Source organism: Danio rerio, chromosome 6, assembly GCF_052040795.2.
Source record: "Danio rerio strain M-AB ecotype USA chromosome 6, GRCz13ab, whole genome shotgun sequence".
Taxonomy (NCBI): Eukaryota; Metazoa; Chordata; class Actinopteri; order Cypriniformes; family Danionidae; genus Danio; species Danio rerio.
The window spans coordinates 19,752,964-19,773,218 of NC_141026.1; the positions used below are offsets into that span (position 1 = coordinate 19,752,964).

A 20,255-nucleotide genomic window follows, 5' to 3' on the forward strand; every position below is an offset into this window, starting at 1 on the left:
ACTTATCATCTCACAGTCAGTACTAAATAAAATAAGGACTTTCAGATTTGACTTACACTTTGGTCTTCAATTGCTCCTATTAAGGTCAGTCACATAGTTTGTGCGTTGTTTTTATAAGGGTATGTGGAATCACCTGAAGTATTAACTATATATATAAAAGTTTGGTCACCCCTCATAATTGCAAGTCATCGCCTGCTGGTCTTTCAAAGCAGTCATTTTATTTGAATATATTTTATACCTTATAGAAAAAGCAAGATTTTCGTTCTGACATAGCATTTATTTAATTAACAGATGCAATACAATTTAAATCATAACAAAAACAGACAGGTGCAAAAATTTGGGCATCCCAAGAGAATAATAATAACAATATTTTGTAGAGCCACCTTTTGCTGAAATAACAGCCGGTTGATGCTTTTTATAGCCAAGGACAAGTCCCTGAATTCTTGCTGAAGGCATTTTGGACCATATTTCTTAGCAAAAATTTTTAGTCAGGTGTGATGGATGTCGACCGTGAACGGGCCTTTTTAATCAATCCATAGATTTCTGATGATGTTCAAGTCTGTGGACTGAGATGGCCATTCTATTACATTGTATCGTGTCTGATGTCTCATACAGACTAGCAGAGATTTTGTAGCTGCCTGTCGCTCTACTGCAAACGCATGTCTGTGTAGGTATATACAGAACAAATACAATGGGCCTCTGAGCAAGCAGAGAGAGGATCCCTTGAGCTCTACTGGCGCACCTATTGGCTGTCGCTGAAGAAAGTTACTCTTCATTTGCGTAAAGTTGAAGGATTTTCAACCTTGTTGCATCGCTCGCAGTGCCCACCTGGTCGCCAACGGTCGCTGTCACTCGCGTAGACAGAGGTTGCTGGAAGTTGCTGACTCTCCGTTGAAATGAACGGTTGCTTGTCGCTTTGCTTCTGTGAGTCGCTTGTAGTGTGAATGAGGTTTGAGTATGAATTCCTTGGTAGATCTGGAACTGTGCTTTGGGTCATTGTCCTGCTGAATAATCCAACATTGGTGAAACTTCAACCTCTTAAATGATTCCTGAAAAGTCCAGTGTTGACCAGCTTTAGGGTCCTCTCAAATCAATTTTGTGTTGTAATCAATCAGCATTGAATGACTACAGGTTTTGAAATCCACACAAAACAGAGGGTGCATAGCCTATTTTTCACTTTCATAATACTGCTAAACTGTATTTCTCTCTAAAAAACATGACAATATCTTGCTTTGTCAAGAAACCGAATGGCATAGCACTGCAATGTTCTGTTATAAAGAAAGAGCACATTGCAATACAGCTACAGAGGGGTGTCCAAACCTTTGCATACTGTATAGGGTAAAAATAAACTGTACTCGTACTCATAATCTTCTTTAGCTTTATGTCCTGAAATGCCCAGTTTATGGTTTATGGATTATTTTTTTAATGCTATGCATGGTCTTGTCATTATATTGCTTTCTCTAAACCAGTTGGGTTTATTTAGAGCAATGGCAGATTGTTACTTTAGAACTCGCTTAGTCTTATTAAAAGTAAACATGGACAATATGTACTTTTTATTATCATAATATCCAACAACCTCTGTAACTGTGGTATGTATTTTGCCGACATGTGTACTTGCCTTATGTTAGCACAATGTTTTGAAGAATGTTCAAATACAGAAAAATAAGCAATTATAAATGGGCCGTGTCCTGTGTCACTATGCTAATGATTTCATACACATCAACCTTGTGTTGGTTTATTAGACTGCAGTGAGCAGCATTGTAAATAAATAAAAAACTTTTAAAATGTATTTAGTTAAACAGCACTGCTTCTTCCCCATGTGTTTAAGACTAAATTAGCTTGAAGAGGTCAACTGTAGCATAATAAACGCTCTGATGCTTTCGTGCTGCGCCACACTCAACAATTTGCAATTGCCTCTACGGTCTTGTCCTATAGGATGTAATTATGATGACAACTGCCATAATTCCACACTCAGTCACTGCATCATTAGACTACACCTTTGTTTGTTCTGAATATACTCACCCTCTAGCGGCAAAAACATATAGTGTGCCTTGAAAGTGACTTGATTATTTTTCAAGTGCTTTCATAAATGAGTGAATGAACATATGTATGTATGTATGTATGTATGTATGTATATGTATGTATATATATATATATATATATATATATATATATATATATATATATATATATATATATATATAGAGAGAGAGAGAGAGAGAGAGAGAGAGAGAGAGAGAGAGATGTATATATAGATGTATGTGTGTGTACACACACACAATATATATATATATATATATATATATATAAATATATATATATATATATATATATATATATATATATATATATATATATATATATATATATATATATATATATATATATCTTTAATTGCTATTTATCGTATATCAGTTAATCATTAGCTCTTTATTAACTCAAAAACCCCTGCTTGGGAACCCTAATAAGTCTTGAACAATGACTGTACTTGCACTTTTTTGTGAGATTCTCTCTCTCTCTCTCTCTCTCTCTCTCTCTCTCTCTCTCTCCCTCAAATTCAAATTCAAAGAGCTTTATTGTCATGACTGTAAAACAAATCACAATGTTGCCAAAGCAATAACAAAATAAAGGACATTCATATAGATAAAAGAAATATAAGTAATAATAAACAAACACATATACATATAGTTATTTTATACATATATGTTGTCACAATAAACAAGTAAAAAAAAAAAAGATTAACAAAAGTATATAATAATAAATGGTAAGGACAGAGAGCTTTAATAAGGGATAAGGGGGTTCAGCCTTTTTCTCTCATATGGTGGCATGAGGACACGTACTGTGCTGCTAGGTGGAGACACTTTTCATTTTCTCCCAAAATATAATGGAGTTTCTCCGTATTTGTGGTGTGCTGGAATTGTGGTAGAATCAGAGACATTTGTGTGAAGTAAGCTCTCTCTCTCTCTCTCTCTCTCTCTCTCTCTCTCTCTCTCTCTCTCTCTCTCTCTCTCTCTCTCTCTCTCTCTCTCTCTCTCTCTCTCTCTCTCTCTCTCTCTCTCTCTCTCTCTCTCTCTCTCTCTCTCTCTCTCTCTCTCTCTCTCTCTCTCTGGAACTAGACATGGAGAAAGCACAATAATTTCATGACAGGAAGCTTTTATTCTATTAGATTTTATTGGCTATTTTGATTATAGTGGAATTATAATAGACAGATTGGATCATTATTGTGATTTCCGGAGCAACACTGAAGCATGTGTTAAATGTTGTTGAACACTGTTATAGCTGATTTTAGTCAACCATCCATGAAATATTCATCCATTTTTAAAAGTGGACGTTTTTGATGTGAGGGTGTGTTTATAATGTTTGGCCATGGTCAGGCCTTTGAAATGGAAACTCTTTGAACTCTTTGAAAGGAAAATTTTTCTCATGCATTACGTCTTGAGGCATTGTTGGATTAGATATTCTCCTGTTCCTTCATTAATGTTTTGGAAAGAATATAGTAAATGATTTTAAAACTAGGGATAAAAAACTAAACAATGACTCCCATTTTTAGATTTGTAGATCAAGAAAGTGCAAGTAATCGTCTAGATTGGAAGATTAAATAGAATGTGTATAAAAAAAATTACAATTCTGTCATCATTGCTCACCATCATATATATATATCTGAATGATTTTCATTTTTCAAAAGTAAGCCGAATGCTGAAAGTGGATGGCGACGGCCGAAGGCTCTCATGCTCCATAACATGAATAAAATTATAATAAAACCAACTCTTGATATTATCAGCTAATATTACAGTACACTGATGTTAAAAGCACCCTCTGTGTTTACCTTCAGCATGTCACTGTTTTTCAATTAAATAACTCCAGATGTATATAGACAAAAGCATGGTATAGTAGCAATTTATTTTTATTTTATTTTTGTCTCAAAAGTAACAAACCTGACATTTTTTTCTTAAAGAGCAAATATTTCTCCTTTTTCAAGATTTAAAATAAGTCTTCAGAATGTGTCTGTAAAGTTTCAGCTCAAAACATCTGTCAGATTATTGTACCTTTCAGAATATTGGATTATTTTGCTCTGAACACAGTGTAGCTGTTTTTGTGGCCTTTGCCTTTAATGCTGGTTCTCCCCACTCATTATTTCCATGTGCCTATCAGAATGTGCCTCAATCTCAACCTCGGCTGCGTAAGATAAACAGCACAATGACAGACATGAAGGAAGCAGATCTCACGTAACGATTGTGAGAAATACTACAGTAAGAAATATCCCAATGATTATTTGATGTATTTGTTGTGGAGTTGCAACGATGAGTCAAACACAATAGCTATGTTTCATCCAAATATTTTTATGCACATTTCGGATATGCGCATAAAAAACGGTTGATGGAAATGTCAAGATGTTCATCAATTTTGAAAATGTGCATAAAAAAACATATTGGCCTAACTGAGTAGGATAAACTTGTTATTCGATAAGAAAAAAATGCACGTAAACTATGATGGAAACACTTTTACCAAATAAGTTCCACTATGCGCATTAAAAAAAGTCATGTGACTTTGTTACAAGAGATTATGTGATGATAAAAATGTGTGCTAGTGGATAAACCAGCAGGCTGAGCACACTGTAAAACTTCTAAAGTGTTGTTTTGTTCATTCTAAAACATCTTACTGTTTAAGTATTCATGCACACACACACACACACACACACACACACAGTGTGTGAGTTTAACTTCGCACTGTTTTTGCATGCAAATGTGACAGGATGCACGTTAACATCCACTGCTGTTTGATTTAACGTTCACAAACCGTGATTGAAGCAACTTCTTTTACAATTGTACTGACACGCGGCTGTGGTGATGAAGTAAAGACGGTAAAATCTCTTTAATTCATTACTGACGTGCTCTATTTTGAAAAGGTTTTAAACTTGTGAAACTAAATTTTGATAATGTTTGATGATGATTGATCACAGCGAGCTGAACAAATCTTTTAATTCCAGTTGCTTTTCGCACATCTTGTCTTGATTATACTTGTTACTACAGAGGCATGTTAATATGCGGCTGTCAATCAAATTGGTGGGCGGGGACATCACACTGTGACATCACTTTGTGGTGGGCCTCAAAATGGGAGGGAATTTGATCCTATTTTAACGTCAGGAAATAAAAAAAAGAGAACTACTGTGTTTCTATCACTCCGAAATGACTCTGGACACACTATACCTCCACACAGTTCTTTCCAAACAGCTCCCAAAAGATGATTTTTATCATAGGTGCCCTTTAACACCCTGTCTATACCAGATGCAAACTGTATGCTGATGTTCTAACCTCTACAACTTGAGATTTTTAAAGACTGCAGAACTGTCATTGGAAACCAATGATCTACTGTATAACAAAGAAACCTGTAGCATTCTGAAATGTCATGGGATAACATTGTTTTACCAAGGCAATTAAAGAATATGGAAATTTTAACTGTGCTGTAGTCTCCTATTCTGACTCAATACCTTTCAGTGTTTTTCCGACTCAATTCCTTAACTCCTTTTTTCTCTCTGTTTCTGTTTTTTTTTTTTCTCCGAGTAGGATCCTAGGAGCAAGCACAAATTTAAGATCCACACTTATGGCAGTCCCACATTCTGTGACCACTGTGGGTCTCTTCTATATGGACTCATACACCAAGGAATGAAATGTGACTGTAAGTATAAAACAAAGCCTTTTTTAATGTATTGGTTTTATTATTATTAAAGTATTTATTGATTGGGGTGGTTATTTTAAGGACTTTGGTCACCTCCATCTAGAGCTGCGCGATTAATCAAAATCAAATCACAATCTTAATTTAAAACGTTTCGATTAGCTAATCGCAAGGAGCTGTGATATAAAATATATATGTATTATTTAATTTTTCCCACCCTGAGCAAATGCCGTCTGTGTGTGTTTGCCTTACTAGCCAATTGGGTGAGCACACTTATGTTTTGCCCAATCAGAATTACTCAGTCGAACTATGCAGAACACCCACAATAAAAAATAAAACATACAGAAAAGCGTGGACAATTTGGATAATTGCGTCTGCTGTCACAGAAGCATTATTAGACGAGTTAATATCAAAGAAAAACAGGACATTGATAACATGGGAATATTTTGGTTTCAAAGTCACAGACGCCAAACAAAAAAGGGTCATTTTTAAGAGCTGTCGCAGAATTGTTGGAACTGCTGTCAGATTATTGACCTGAAGCTTAACTACAAAATTAAATCGCAAATTAAATCGCAATCGCATTATCTGTCAGAAAAATTGCTTTTAGATATTTTCCCCAAATCGCACAACCCTACCTCCGTCTCCATGCTAATATAAGAGGCATTTATTTTATTTATTATTAAAATCTGTTTGTGTTCACAGCCTGTGATATGAATGTCCATAAGCAGTGTGTGATGAATGTGCCAAGCCTTTGTGGAACGGACCACACAGAGAGACGGGGACGCCTTTACATGAAGATTGAGGTGATTGGCGACAAAATGCATGTCACAGGTAAGTTTCTCTTTTTTTAATATGGCCAACAATTTAACGGTGTAAATTATGTTTATGGCTCCTGTATTCCTCTATATACTTGTTGCCATATCCCATATCTAGATAGCAATAACTTTTACCTCTCAAATCACTGATCTGTTCTTTTCAGTAAAAGCACTTGCTCTAGGCTACAAACACCCAACTGATCCTGATGCTACTCACAGTCCAATTAAATATACCATTTCCATTATTTCTGTTAAATGATTAGCTTTTTTCAAAATACAACTCACTATCTTTATAAACTGTTCTCTCCCTGGGAACATTTTGACTAATAATTCAAGTTAGCACTTTTGCTGACTTCCACATTGCTGCTCATTCTTGCTAGATAGACCTGGCACCACCCCACTGATGTCTGTCTGCAAACCTAGCAAGAAACATAGTTCCCACTATTCTTCTTTTCCTCAGTTCAACATTTGTAGCAATGTGCTTTTCTGCTCAGACTAACACAAATACCAATTACTGTATCTCAGTTCAAATGTTCGAAAGGTGTTGCTCTGAGATCTATATTACGTGTTATATTAAATATGGTTTATTTTATTAACTATAGGCTGTGATTTAGTAACTATAGGCATCTGCTTTGTCACATCTTTCATTAGCACACACTTAACCTTTACTGCTATGCAGATGACATGCAACTGTTTGTTCTGTTCACGAACTCCAATTTTATTGCTTCCACTAATGCCATCAGGGGTTAAATGCCATGAGTGGCAAAAAGGTGGTACCTTTGGTGTACAGCGTGAAATCAACAAAAACACAGAAAACAAAGTTCATGCGCTTACAAATTACAAACAAGCTATCATTTAATTAACTGAAGTCTATTTCTTCCACAATAACAACCAGGCATTTTGCTTAATGTCACTTATTTTGCAGCTCATTCACTATGAAAGGTAGGTGTTCTGGTCAGTTCCAGCTCTTCCACATTTTAGTGACAACAGTTTTTTTTTAGCCATTAAATTGTCACATAACTTTGTGTTAGCCATAACTTTGTTTCTTGAAATTTTCAGACAGGTTTAGGTCAGGAATTTGGGCTGGCCATTTTAATATTTCAATGTTTTCTGCTTCAAAAAATAACATTAACTGTTTTACTGTGTGACAGAGAGCGTTGTACTCAAAACCGCTGGCTGGTTGTGCAACGAACACAGGAAAAGAACTGTATGTTGTTGAAGAAACATCTAATTAAATATTTGCATTTTCTCTGTCGGGGCGAGGCAGTGGCGCAGTAGGTAGTTCTGTCGCCTTACAGCAAGAAGGTCGCTGGTTCGAACCTCGGCTCAGTTGGCGTTTCTGTGTGAAGTTTGCATGTTCTACCTGCCTTCGCGTAGGTTTCCTCCAGGTGCTCCGATTTCCCCCACAGTCCAAAGACATGTGGTACAGGTGAATTGGGTAGGCTAAATTGACCGTAGAGTGTGTGTGTGTGAATGTGTGTGTGGATGTTTCCCAGAGATGGGTTGCAGCTGGAAGGGCAAGTAAAAACTTGCTGAATAAGTTGGCGGTTCATTTTGCTGTGGCGACCCCGGATTAATAAAGGAACTAAGCCGACAAGAAAATGAATGAATTTTCTCTGACAAATAGTTGTACAAGAAGCCTAACTTTTGCTGCAATAGACATCCTCCTCCATCTTTCACTTACTTCATCACACAGTTTGTGTTCAGTGTTTTAATAGTTTAATGATGACTAGTTAAATCCTTCATTAATAGATTCCCCTTGCAGACCAATAAGTCTGAAATGTATAAATGGAATTAAATTTTGGCCAGTGGAAACTGCATGTGAGGCAACTAAGATACCATATGAGTATTATAGCTGCTTGAATGCAGGACTCCATTCAGGTGAGTGCTTAGAAGATAAGATAGCACTCACCATTCAACTGGTGATTCAGGGTTGTAGTTGTCAAGACATAATAAGCTCTATTTTAACAATCTAGGCGCAAAGTCTAAAGCACATGACACAAAAGCATAAATGGTGTGTCCGAATCCACTTTTGCTGTTTTAAGGATGAAAAATATGGTTTGCACTGTGACGCATGTTCTAACAGCGTTGTGCTTATTCTCTTAATGAGTTGTGGGTGGGGTGAAGCAGTAGGTAGTGCTGTCGCCTCACAGCAAGAAGGTCGCTGGTTCGAGCCTTGGCTCAGTTGGCGTTTCTGTGTGGAGTTTGCATGTTCTCCGTGCGTTCGTGTAGGTTTCCTCCGGGTGCTCCGGTTTCCCTTACAGTCCAAAGACATGCTGTACAGGTGAATTGGGTAGGCTAAATTGTCCAAAGTGTATGAGTGTGTTGTATGCACTCCACTGAAAACATCCATCAGCGTATATATTTAATTTTGTTAAGCTCAAAGATTTGATTCAAAACAATTTTTTGAATTCAGTTGTAATATTCAGCAAACAAATAAATGAAAAAAAATAATAGTTATATCCAAACACACGTCTTACTTTTATTTCCCATATGGTCCAAAAACTGACAGGTGGACAAATCTAAGCTTGTTTTATGAAAACAAGTATAAATATGGGTATAATAAATAATAATACTAATAATAATATTATATAAAAGCAAGTTGTCATGAATAAACTGAAAAAAAACCTGCGATTATGAAGGCATGGAGCTAGTGGTTTTTATATTTATGTAGAAAATAATAATTTTCTACATAAATATAATATTTTCTTAATAATAGTAATATTTTAATTGTTCAATTTATTATTATTTTTTTTTTTGTAGAGATATTTGCTTATCGTTGAACGTCCTATATGTATTAAGCAAAGTGTTTAAGGCGCATAACTAACATGCTCTGCTTTGGACTTTAGACATGCTTTCTGTTTTAGTTCTTCAAAACAGCAAAAGTGTGCCTTAACACGCCTCCTTTTTAGATCAGAACACCCATGGGTCCACAAAAAGGCACAAATCGATTTAATATTTAAACATTGTGGTGCAAAACTTAAAAATTAGGCTTGCATTGGTCTGAAAATAGCAACAAATTGCTCCAAACAGGTCTTGCGCCCTATTACGCTGGGTGTATGATAGGACCCAATGTCTCTGTTCCCACATTGAGGGAACAATGGATACACGCATACATAACTGAGACAATCTGAGACATTGGTCAGTAGGGGTGTGAACCTACACTGGACTTATGGTTCAGTTCGGTTAGGATTATCGATTCAGTTCAATTCGATATCTCAATGCATAAAGGTGCATTGGCAATGCTTTCAACACACAATTTTATGTTTGACTTTACAACACAAGAATATAGTTTTGTATTTTAATACAAGCAGTCAGATATATGAACTGTACCGTTACCTGCTCAAAGAAAACACTCTTTTTGAATGCATCAAATAAAACTCAAGTACATGCACAGAAGACAACATGAGCATTTATAACAAATAAACAAATGTAAATATTAATCCCCTTTGCTTTTTGTAAACTCATTTGATTAGCCATTGGGTTCATACACCCAACAGAAAGGAGTGTGATTGGCTCTATCCATCAGCAATGTTCACTGAGCTGTAACACGAACACTGAAGAAAATCCATGATTATCACTGCTGATCCATGATAAACGCGGTGAAGAAAACTAGCTCCGCAGACATGCTCACAAGTATCACTGTTACAACCAAGAGAGGAGAATAAATGTTTACACACGTCAGCAGGTCAAAAGTCCACAGTGAGAGAGAGAGAGAAGCAGAAATGAAGTTTACAGCTTTCATTTTCTCCCTATCAATAAAGTAGTTGCTCCTGAGTTTAGCTGTAACTTCAGTTTCAGTGAACATCTGTGCCAGCAAACTCACAAGCACTAAATTGTGCACAGTAACTGCTTTTTATGTAGTTTTATTTACTCACGCTCCCCTTCTTCACCATAATAGGCAACCACGCTTGTATGCAACATAGGGTCATTATGTAAATGTAGCCCTATAGGCGTTTCTGGAAACCGCGAATTATGTAGCCAAAGGTACGTATGGCTGCATTTCATTTTTTAAATAAACACTACAGGGTGATATGACGCCATTCCTTTTCACGCTTATCAGCTGACCGATTACCTCTGTATGGACTGCTTTCCCGCTGTTTAGGGAAGTGGGTGAAAGGGTCAATCAATATAATTGGGTAGGTTTAGGGAAGGAGGAGGGTGGGTCAGTCGATTGGTCAGTCAGTCAAACAGTCAGTCAACAGCAGCCTCTGGTGGGTTTACGCGAGTAAAGCAGGCGCGATTGGCATTCGTGAGAGAAATTTAAGATCTCAAAAAGCTAATACAGCAGACTCGGCGATTCGTGAAAACATATAATGCAAAACAAAACGTACGCCATGGACGTATTTTGCGATCTTCAGAAATGTATATAGAAGTACTTTTGCAGAATGAGCCTGGGTAGCATGTATCCCATATAAGATAAATGACTTCTGTATGTAATAACCAGGTTATGATCTCATGCTGAACTGATACAGAATTGACACAGCATCGCAGTGCATCAAAGAAACATTTCATTTTGACACAGTGGAATCTGCACCAAACCATCTGAACATCGATAGCACCACTGAGATTGCACAGAATTTAGTTTAGTTTAGTTTAGGTCAAAACTTTGTTAATCCCCTTGGGGCAATTCATTCTGACATGGTGGTCCTTCACATATACATTATTGTTCACAATAAACATTAACACTGAACATCAAGTACACACACACGCATACACAAAAATAGATAACAATAATAATAACTAATAACAATAATAACCTATCGATTAACTACATTTATTACGGAACCGAATTGCTTTAGCCACAAAAGTAAATTTATAACCATTTGTAGAACATCTTATCGCCCTTAAATGTCACCCAAGGGGTATCCACTCAAAATATCTGCTCAAGGGGTGGGTGATGTCTCCTAGTATTTTATGTGCCATCCTCAACACCTGCTGTTAGTAATAGTATGCCAGACTTTGCAGGGGAACTCCTAAAATATTTTTAGGCTAAAAAGGACAAAATACTTTCAATAAATTAATTGTAAAAAGTCTTAAAAATATCTTTCTCTACATTAAAAGAGTTGAGTATCTGCAATAAAGACTGAATTTTACAATTTTGTTGTCAATGATTGTTCCTAGTACCTATATTCCTCCACAACCACGACCTTTGTGTCATTTATGACCACCCTTTGGAGAGCAGGTGTTTTTTGCCAAAGTTAATGAGTGTGAACATGCTACTCAACCAGTAGCTAAATGTACAGTAACACATGAGACTGGTGGTGGCAACAATTTTCTATTACCAGTGCATGATGAGAACTGGGTAATGTCCCCAACAGTGTCACCAAATATGGTGGCCTGAAGTTATGCAAATTTAATTCTTGATGCCCACAATGTCAATTATTGATCTTCGTGGCCTGTAGAGTTAAGATGGTCACTTTATGCAGTTCTTGCCTCAACCTACAACAGGAGCTGTTATTTTTGATATTCAAGGATGGTGATTATTGAAATGCTTTGGACAGGAGCCTGAGACAATCCTAATGCTGCTATGGACATCTGATCTAACCAACAACAATAACAGCTAATCCTACTTCATTGTTGTTTTAGCCATTTCATTTCTGCATTTAATAAGCACTGATTTATCTCTCTCTCTCTCTCTCTCTCTCTCTCTCTCTCTCTCTCTCTCTCTCTCTCTTTCTCTCTCTCTTTCTCTCTCTTTCTCTTTCTCTCTCTCTCTCTCTCTCTCTCTCTCTCTTTCTCAATGTCTTTAAATGGTAGTCAAGACTTAACTCTAGAGAAAAGTTTTAACTTTACTTCACTTTGTTAATTTTTGAGAGATGTCTAAGATTATTAGGTCTTTCAAATGGTTTAACATCCCAGATTATTTTATACTAGCCTTATTTACCTGAGGCTCAAATACAATAACTTCTGATTCACTTGAATTTAGGCATAAGCAATTTGAAGACATACAAGATCTAATGTCATCCAGACATGCAAAACAAGTTCTCAGATCTTAGCTAGACTGACATACCCAAAAGCAGCACACAAGACAGCACTAAACCGCCACTAAATACAGCATATCACACAGTGGGTGAGGCAGAATGAATCACAAATTAAGAACTCTTCAGAGGGATTGGCTGGCTCAGAAGTGAGCTGTTGAATGTGTCTATGTGGGTGGCTTAAAAAACTATTTGCTATGGTAGTGACCAGGGCTTAATTTGTGCCGGAACACATTTTAGCGATCCCCTTTCTCACCCATCCTCCTCCCTGGTTTACTTTTACCTGCATCCGCAACTCCCCAAAGTCTTTACTTTCATCCACGACTGATTCGTTACCCTAATCTGTTCCGGGATCTCGCAATTTACAAATTAAGGACTGGGAGTGACCCTGCATGCAGATTCCACTCACCAAATGTTATTGGCCATTAGGGGATTCTGCCTTGGAGACCAATCACAGACCAGTTATTATGAACTGTGATTGATCTCCTAAGCAGAATCCAGTAATGTTGTCATGGCATAATTTGTAGGAAACATAATGTTTCCTATTAGTCCCAAATAAATTAAAGCATCTTTTATCAATAATATGAACTTTAGATCAATTCTCTAGTTTAGCAACTCAAGCTTTTTGATTCTTACTGGGGGGCAATGAACATAGAGGTTGCGTAATACAAGCCACTCAGAAATGAGCTTTGGTCCGGTCAGTGAACAGATTGTTGTCAGTCCATTGGTATTCTGAGGCTGTGACTATGTTGCTGTGCTGCTAAGAATCTGCAATCTATAGTTGCAGTTGTGTTAGGAATATTATAGATTATTCTCATACTCTGTGCTATGTTATCACTAGCCTAAAATATTATATTTGGTGTGTATACCATCTGTGCTCATTATAACAGTGTATTATAAAAGTGTTGTCATTCAAAGAGCCTGAAGGCCTCGGTCTTCAGATCCCTATGCTTAGAGTCTGGAGTGCTGGAGCTGCACCTGCACAATCAGCCTGATTATAACGTGCCAGCTAACTGCGCACACACACACACACACACACACACATGCAGCTGCAGTGTGATTTAGTCTGTGTGACGTTCACTGGCTGAGGAAGAAAATGCCATTAGCAGAATGTCAGACTGATGAGTTCAGGAATAGATCACAGGCTGCATTCACACTCACTGTGTGTGAGCGCATGCGTATATGTGCATACTGTATAGAAAGCAGGATTTGCTTGTTTGTCTGTGCATATGTTTATTTGTCTTTATGAGTATGGCCATGCATCTGTGTAAGTACATGCTAATGTAAAGAAGATGCTGATGATGTGGTAAGCTACATCTGTCAAGTCAAAATTCAAGTATATGTTTTCATAGAATGTTTCACAATATGCATTGTTTTAAAGCAGCTTTAGAGAAAGCCATGATATGAATGTTTAGAATAGCATTAAGGCTTCATGCCTTGTAGATTAAATCTTGTAAGTAAAATAATGCGCATTTTGTAATGGCACAAGTGATCAAGCAAGAGTATATGCTGTACAATATACATACTGTTTCCATGTACTGGGTGCATATACATTTGTTTAACAACACTAAATGATCAGATGTGCTCCAATATTAGGCACGTTCAAATCAAGACTCAAAACACATCTGTTTAGCTGTGCCTTTACTAAATAATCACTGTGCTACATTTGACAGATCACATTATTTTCTCTTTCTTTTTCATTCTTTTATAACCTGTTTAAACAAATTTTAATCTTTTTAATCTCATTTTAAATGTTTTTTATTCTTATACACTTGTTTATTTTATTCCTCTTTATGTAAAGCACTTTGAATTGTCACTGTGTTTGAAATGTGCTGTATAAATAAACTTGCCTTGCCTTAATAAGATGTGTAGGGACTGAAGACACCAAGTGATGAAGTGTTTTAGGTGCAAACCTGTCCCATTCTGCAAACAACTCTTAAGGTGTGCAACAGTACAGGGTCTTCGTTGTCGCAATTTGTGCCTCAAAATTTACCACAGAGTCTCTATTAGAGACAAGTCAGGATTGCAGGCAGGCCAGTCAAGTACCTGTACCCTCTTCCTTTGAAGCCAGGACTTTGTAATGTGCAGAATGTGGTTTTGCATTATCTTGTTGAAATATGCATGGGCAGCCTTGGAAAAGAAGGCAGCATATTGTGCTCCAAAATCTCTGGGCTCTATTTTGACGGTCCATGAGCAGAGCGCAAAACACAGGGCGCAAAAGCTTTCAGGGTGTGTCAGAAAGCATTTTTGCTAATTTAAGGGATCTAAGGGAAAATACGCTTTGCATTGTGGCGCATGGTCTAAAAGGGTTGAGTTTATTTTCTTAATGAGTTATAGGTGTGTTTTGAGAATAAACCAATTAGAGTCTCATCTCCCATTACCTTTAAGAGCCAGCTGCGTCGCACCATAAGCGCATTCGCTATTTACTGGACGTAAAGTAAGTCTAAGTGGAAAAAATTAGCATTTCACTAGCAAACAGTTAACAGTTTTTTTTAACAGAAAACTGTTAAACAGAGCATCTACTGCTGAGAATGAGAGATAATGGGTCTACTTTCACGTTCACTCTTGGATAGGGAAACCTTCACAGACATCAATTAGTCTATAAATAATTAATTGCGTTTGTTAAGCACAAATATTCGGTTCAAAACTATTTCTAAATTCAGTTCTAATTTCCAGCAAACGAATAAATGAACAATAATAACGAAGTGTGTTAAATCCTAAAAGTTATATCCTAAAACACATGCTGTGCCCTATATGGTCTAAAACCTGCAGGTGGGCAAATCTAAGCTTGTTTTTAATAAAACAAATATAAATATGGATATAATAAATAATACTGCTAATAATAATAACATTATACAAAGGCAAATTGTTATGAATGAACTGAAAAAGCCTCCCGAGATGAAGAAGGCATAAAAGCAGTGATTTTTCATATTTATGTAGGCTAGAAAATAATATGTTTTGTTATATTTTAATCCTTTATATTTATATCCTATATCTAGTCTTATTATATCCTATATATATCCTTAATATTTAAATTTTTTAATGTAAAGATATTTGCCTGTTGCTCTCTTGTGCGTATTAAGCAGTGTGTAAGCGAGGCGCAAGTTTAGACCGGGTTAGTTTTGGTCTAATGAAAAATCTATTCTAGGGTGCTTTCACACCTACACTTTTGTTTCGAAACCTGCCTCGTTTGACCAGTTAGCGCGGTTCGTTTGGCATATGTGAACAGGGCAATCGCACTCTGTTCCACGCCAAAGTAATCGCTCCGAGACTGCATGAGTGAGGTTGTCTCGGCTCAATTGAAACGAATCCTGAAGCGGTTCGATTGCAGTGAGAAAGCGATCTAATCCGAGCGTGGTTATATCACAGTGTTTTATAGATATGTAATAGGCATATGGCTATATGAATAGAGAATTATGAGTAGGCCGGGAAGTTTCACGAGTCTTCGGATGCCCGCAAATGAGTGATGATCTCCAGGTAATCTCACGTCTCCCTCCCGGTCCTCAAACAAGCATCGTCGCGCACCCTTCTCACCCCTCCCCACCCCTCCCCACCGCATCTCTCCTCACACACGTCGCGCGCACCTTGTCAATCACCACCAAACCACCACCTCTCCTGACAGCTGAGCAGGACGCTGCAAAATAAACCCTGACACTCTGACCAATGTAAGGGGAGCTTACTCGCACGCGACTTGTTTTAGCTATTTTGGTCCGATTAGATACTTTGCAGTGTGAAAGAAATTGCTCCAAGAGCAAAGAGCAACAAGTGTGAAGGTGTGAAGGTGAAGGTGTGAACATTTGTAATCTCAGTTTCGGAACAACTGGATCGATTCACAGGTGTGAAAGCATCCTTAGTTTCTCAAAATAGCAACGCGCCAGCAGTGCACCTCAGAACGCCTTTCTTTTTAGACCAGAAAGCCTATGGGCTCACATGTATTTGCTAATGCCTATGGGCGCTAATGCATTTGCTATTTAAACAGCGTAGTGCAACGCCTCAAAACCACTCTTGCGCCAAGCTGAAACTAGCAAAAGACTATTGCGCCGCACCTTGCGCCACATTGCACCGGGTGTATGATAGGGCCCTCTATGTAGTTTTCAGCATTAATGGTGCTATCACAGAAGTGCAAGTTGCCTTTGACAAGGGCACTGACACAGCCCCATACAGTGACAGGCCTTTTTGGATTTGTTGCTGGTAAACAGTCTGAATGATTCTTTTCTTTTTTGGTCTGGAGCACATTTCTTACACAAAAATACCTGAAATACTGGTTTATCTGTCCACAGTACAGTTTTTCACTTTGTGATGGTCCATCCCAGTTGCCTTCTAGCCCAGAAGTCAACGGCACTTCTGGAGTTTGTAACAAAGGGCTTCCTTTAGGCACAGTACAGTTGTAACTGTAACTACAAATTGTGTTACTTGACAAAGGTTTGCCAAAGTAATCCTGACCCCATTTGGTGATCTCTGAAGGATCCTTGATGCACTCAAATTCCTCTAGTTTAAATCTCTTCTTATATTTCTTTGAGAAACTGTTTTTAAACATTTCAATAATTTTAAAATGTATTTCTTGATGTTGATCTTCTGCCCATCCTTGCTCCTAAAAGGCTAGACCTTTCGTGGATGCTGCTTTTGTACCAAATCGTAATTACAATCACCTGTTGACGTCACCCGTTTCAAATCACATCATTATTTATCCAATTCACCTGATCACTAGTCCTAAGCTGCTTTTTTCCCAACTTCACTTTTTCTACATTTTTTTTTTATGCTACAGCCTTATTCCAAAATTAATTAAATTCATTTATTTTCTCAAAATTCTACACATAATACCCCATAATGACAATGACAACAAAAACCTGAAAAATCACATGTACATCAGTATTCACAGCCTTTGCTCAATACTTTGTTGATACACCTTTGGCAGCAATTACAGCCTCAAGTCTTTTTGAATATGATGCCACAAGCTTAGCACACCTGTCTTGGGGAATTTTTGCCTATTCCTCTTTGCAGTACCTCTCAAGCTCTATAAGGTTAGATTGAAAGCGACGGTGTACAGCCATTTTCAGATCTCTCCTGACTAGGCTTCCAGTTCCTGCTGCTGAAAAACATCCCCACAGCATAATGCTGCCACCACCATGCTTCACCAGCGGTGCCTGGTTTTCACCTGGCATTCACTCCAAAGAGTTCATGCTGTAAGCAGCAGAATAATCAGACAAATTAGGCTCTCCAATTACAGTACAGTGGCCTCTCAGAAAGGAGGGATATAGAAAGAACCTTCATATTAATTGTTTTAGACCCTTTAAGAAATTAGGTGATTTCTAAAATGTAGAGTATGTTATGGGAAAATGAAAGTGTGTTTTAACATTGGATGAATGTAAGACCACACGCATTAACATTAAACAGCCACTGGTTATGTTTCTGTCCACCTGTTGCATACAAATACTAAATGGAAATTGCAAGATCAGCATAAATTTTGAAAATGTGCATAAAACTTTTTTAAAACTGCATAATTGAGCAAAATAAACCTTTTTTTTTATCTGATAAGAAATAAATGTGCATAAATTGAAACATTTACTGATTAAATTCCAGAATGCCCTTCAAAAAAGTCATGTGATTTTATTTTAACAGGCATAAATAGCCAGTTGCTTCTTTGGATAAAAACATAGCTACTGGCATTGAATGATGGGGCCTGGCTAATTGTTCCAGTTCATCCCAAAGGTGTTCATTAGGAGTTCAAGCCTGAGTTTTATATATAGGCCTATTAAATCTTACACAGCTGACATGGGGTTAAATCACAATCAGCTCAGTAGCTCCCGAGTTCATGAATCAGTATGTCATGTATTGGATTCAGGCACTAGTAATGACAAAGGAGTTGAGTTCAATACACATTGGGACACTGATGTTGACACAAGAACACCTGGGCATCACATGGGCATAACATAATAATTTAGTGGTAATGAAAAGCAAGAAACCATTTCATCTTTTGTGTGAATTATTTTCTAATAGGTCAATGGCCTATCATCAATTATTACTATTTCTACAACAAATCTGTCCATTTTCTGCAATAACAGCACTCGTACAGCCTCCTCACCTCTCTGTTTTACTCCACCCAAATACAGTGACAGCAGATCAATAAACTCACTACAGATTGACAAATAGTGTTGCTTTTGGACAACATAATGTACTTTTGAGGGATTTTTAGGTGAAAATGTAGTTGTTAAGATTTCAACGATGCAGTTTATTTATAAGAATAGTGCCTATTTAAAAAATATTTTTGATTTCGGAGAACATCAGCGTCCATCAGCCTATCATACTGAGCAGAGCAAAGATGGTTGACGTGCCACCACACAATAGCGACAGAGGCCGCATAATAATTAGAGGAGAAAAAACTCTGCAAAATTTTTAACTAAAGCTGATCAAATCATAGGAAAACTGATAAGTGACATTCTAAGTCTATCTCTCTCTTTTGTATGTTGTAGTGCTGTATTTATACCATAGTAATCTGGTAGCGTTTGCCTTGCTTTGGTTTTTTAGGGGTTAATTATTGTGATCTCACGATTGCAAAAGAGAAATACTGGAAAATGTCTTTAGACTAATGGCATTCCATGGCGTTTAGCCTTATAATCTTAAAATGTGAGCAAAATCGCGTGTTTTGTCATCACTTAAGACATTACGCTAGAGAATCACTCAAAACTAGCTCTAAAGTGAGGTTTGTGAAGTAGCAAAGGTTTCTGCTTTTCTGACGGTCAGCTGCAGACACCCTGTATTTGATTTTCTTTTTTATGTACACAATTATGCTGTCAAACTGTTGTAAAAACACAATATCAGACTCGTGCAGTGCAATATGGCTGTATGTTTTCACTGTTGGGACACTAAAGCACTCAGCCTGCGGCCTCGAGTCAACGCATGTGCCTAAATACAGCCGTATTGCACTGCTACTCATGTGATATTTCTTATTTATACTTTAGTTATAATGAGGTTATATTATTTATACTATAATTATACTGCTTATACTATGGTTAGCACAGGTAAAGGCACTGTTCAGATGTTCTGTTTGAACACAATTGTTTCTTTTTGGATGATATGCGTAAGATAGTCCTACACAGAGAAGCAGTTTGTTTTGTTTTGACTCGATGTTTCACAGTTGTAGGAATTGAAATTACTGAAATGATTACCGTAGTGAAATGCCTCCGTAATGCAGTCAAAACTCGCCTGAAACTACTTTACCTGTGTGGTTCCATGACAAAAATTGCACAGTTTAGAATGTTCATCGGCAGGGGTTGACATTAACTTATTTGATCATAGGCCACTGTGGCTAGTAGATTTCCAACATTACTAGCCCCTCACCATTTCCACTAGCCCCACATTTGTTGTTTGGAAAATATATTTTATATGCATAAATTTGACATTGACATGCTAAAATTACTTGATTTAGATATCGTGTTATGTCCACATGCCTCCTCATTCATATCACTTTTTGTGTGTGTTGTGTATGAGCTTGCCCAATGTGCATGAGCAAATAGGTTGTATTGCATTGCAATTAGTTTTTATTTCGCATGAATTTTCAGGGCTCAATAAAAGGATTTACCAAATTTATCTCTGACCACAGCAAAAATATATAATTATTTCATAGCCACACATTTTGAATGTGTCAAAACAAGCATTATATAGCTGCATGCATGTACTTTTTATTCAACAAAACTTTTCTTTTTTAAAAATAGGACATTTAAAAAGATTTGTCATGTATCTAATATGCACAATAATCTGTCCTGGCAAAAGGTCTCAGGTTATCAGT

General features: G+C 37.1%; 1 protein-coding gene and 1 long non-coding RNA gene across 2 annotated transcripts in view; both read left to right on the forward strand.

Annotated features, from left to right (window-relative positions):
- LOC147843476 (uncharacterized) overlaps positions 1-20,255 on the forward strand; it is a 756,120-nt gene that overhangs the window by 308,382 nt on the left and 427,483 nt on the right. The gene's annotated exons all lie outside the window — the stretch shown is intronic.
- prkcaa (protein kinase C, alpha, a) overlaps positions 1-20,255 on the forward strand; it is a 162,293-nt gene that overhangs the window by 93,191 nt on the left and 48,847 nt on the right. Inside the window, 2 exon segments of the mRNA NM_001256241.2 lie at positions 5,565-5,676; positions 6,376-6,504. Coding sequence (NP_001243170.1) covers positions 5,565-5,676; positions 6,376-6,504 — 241 coding nt within the window.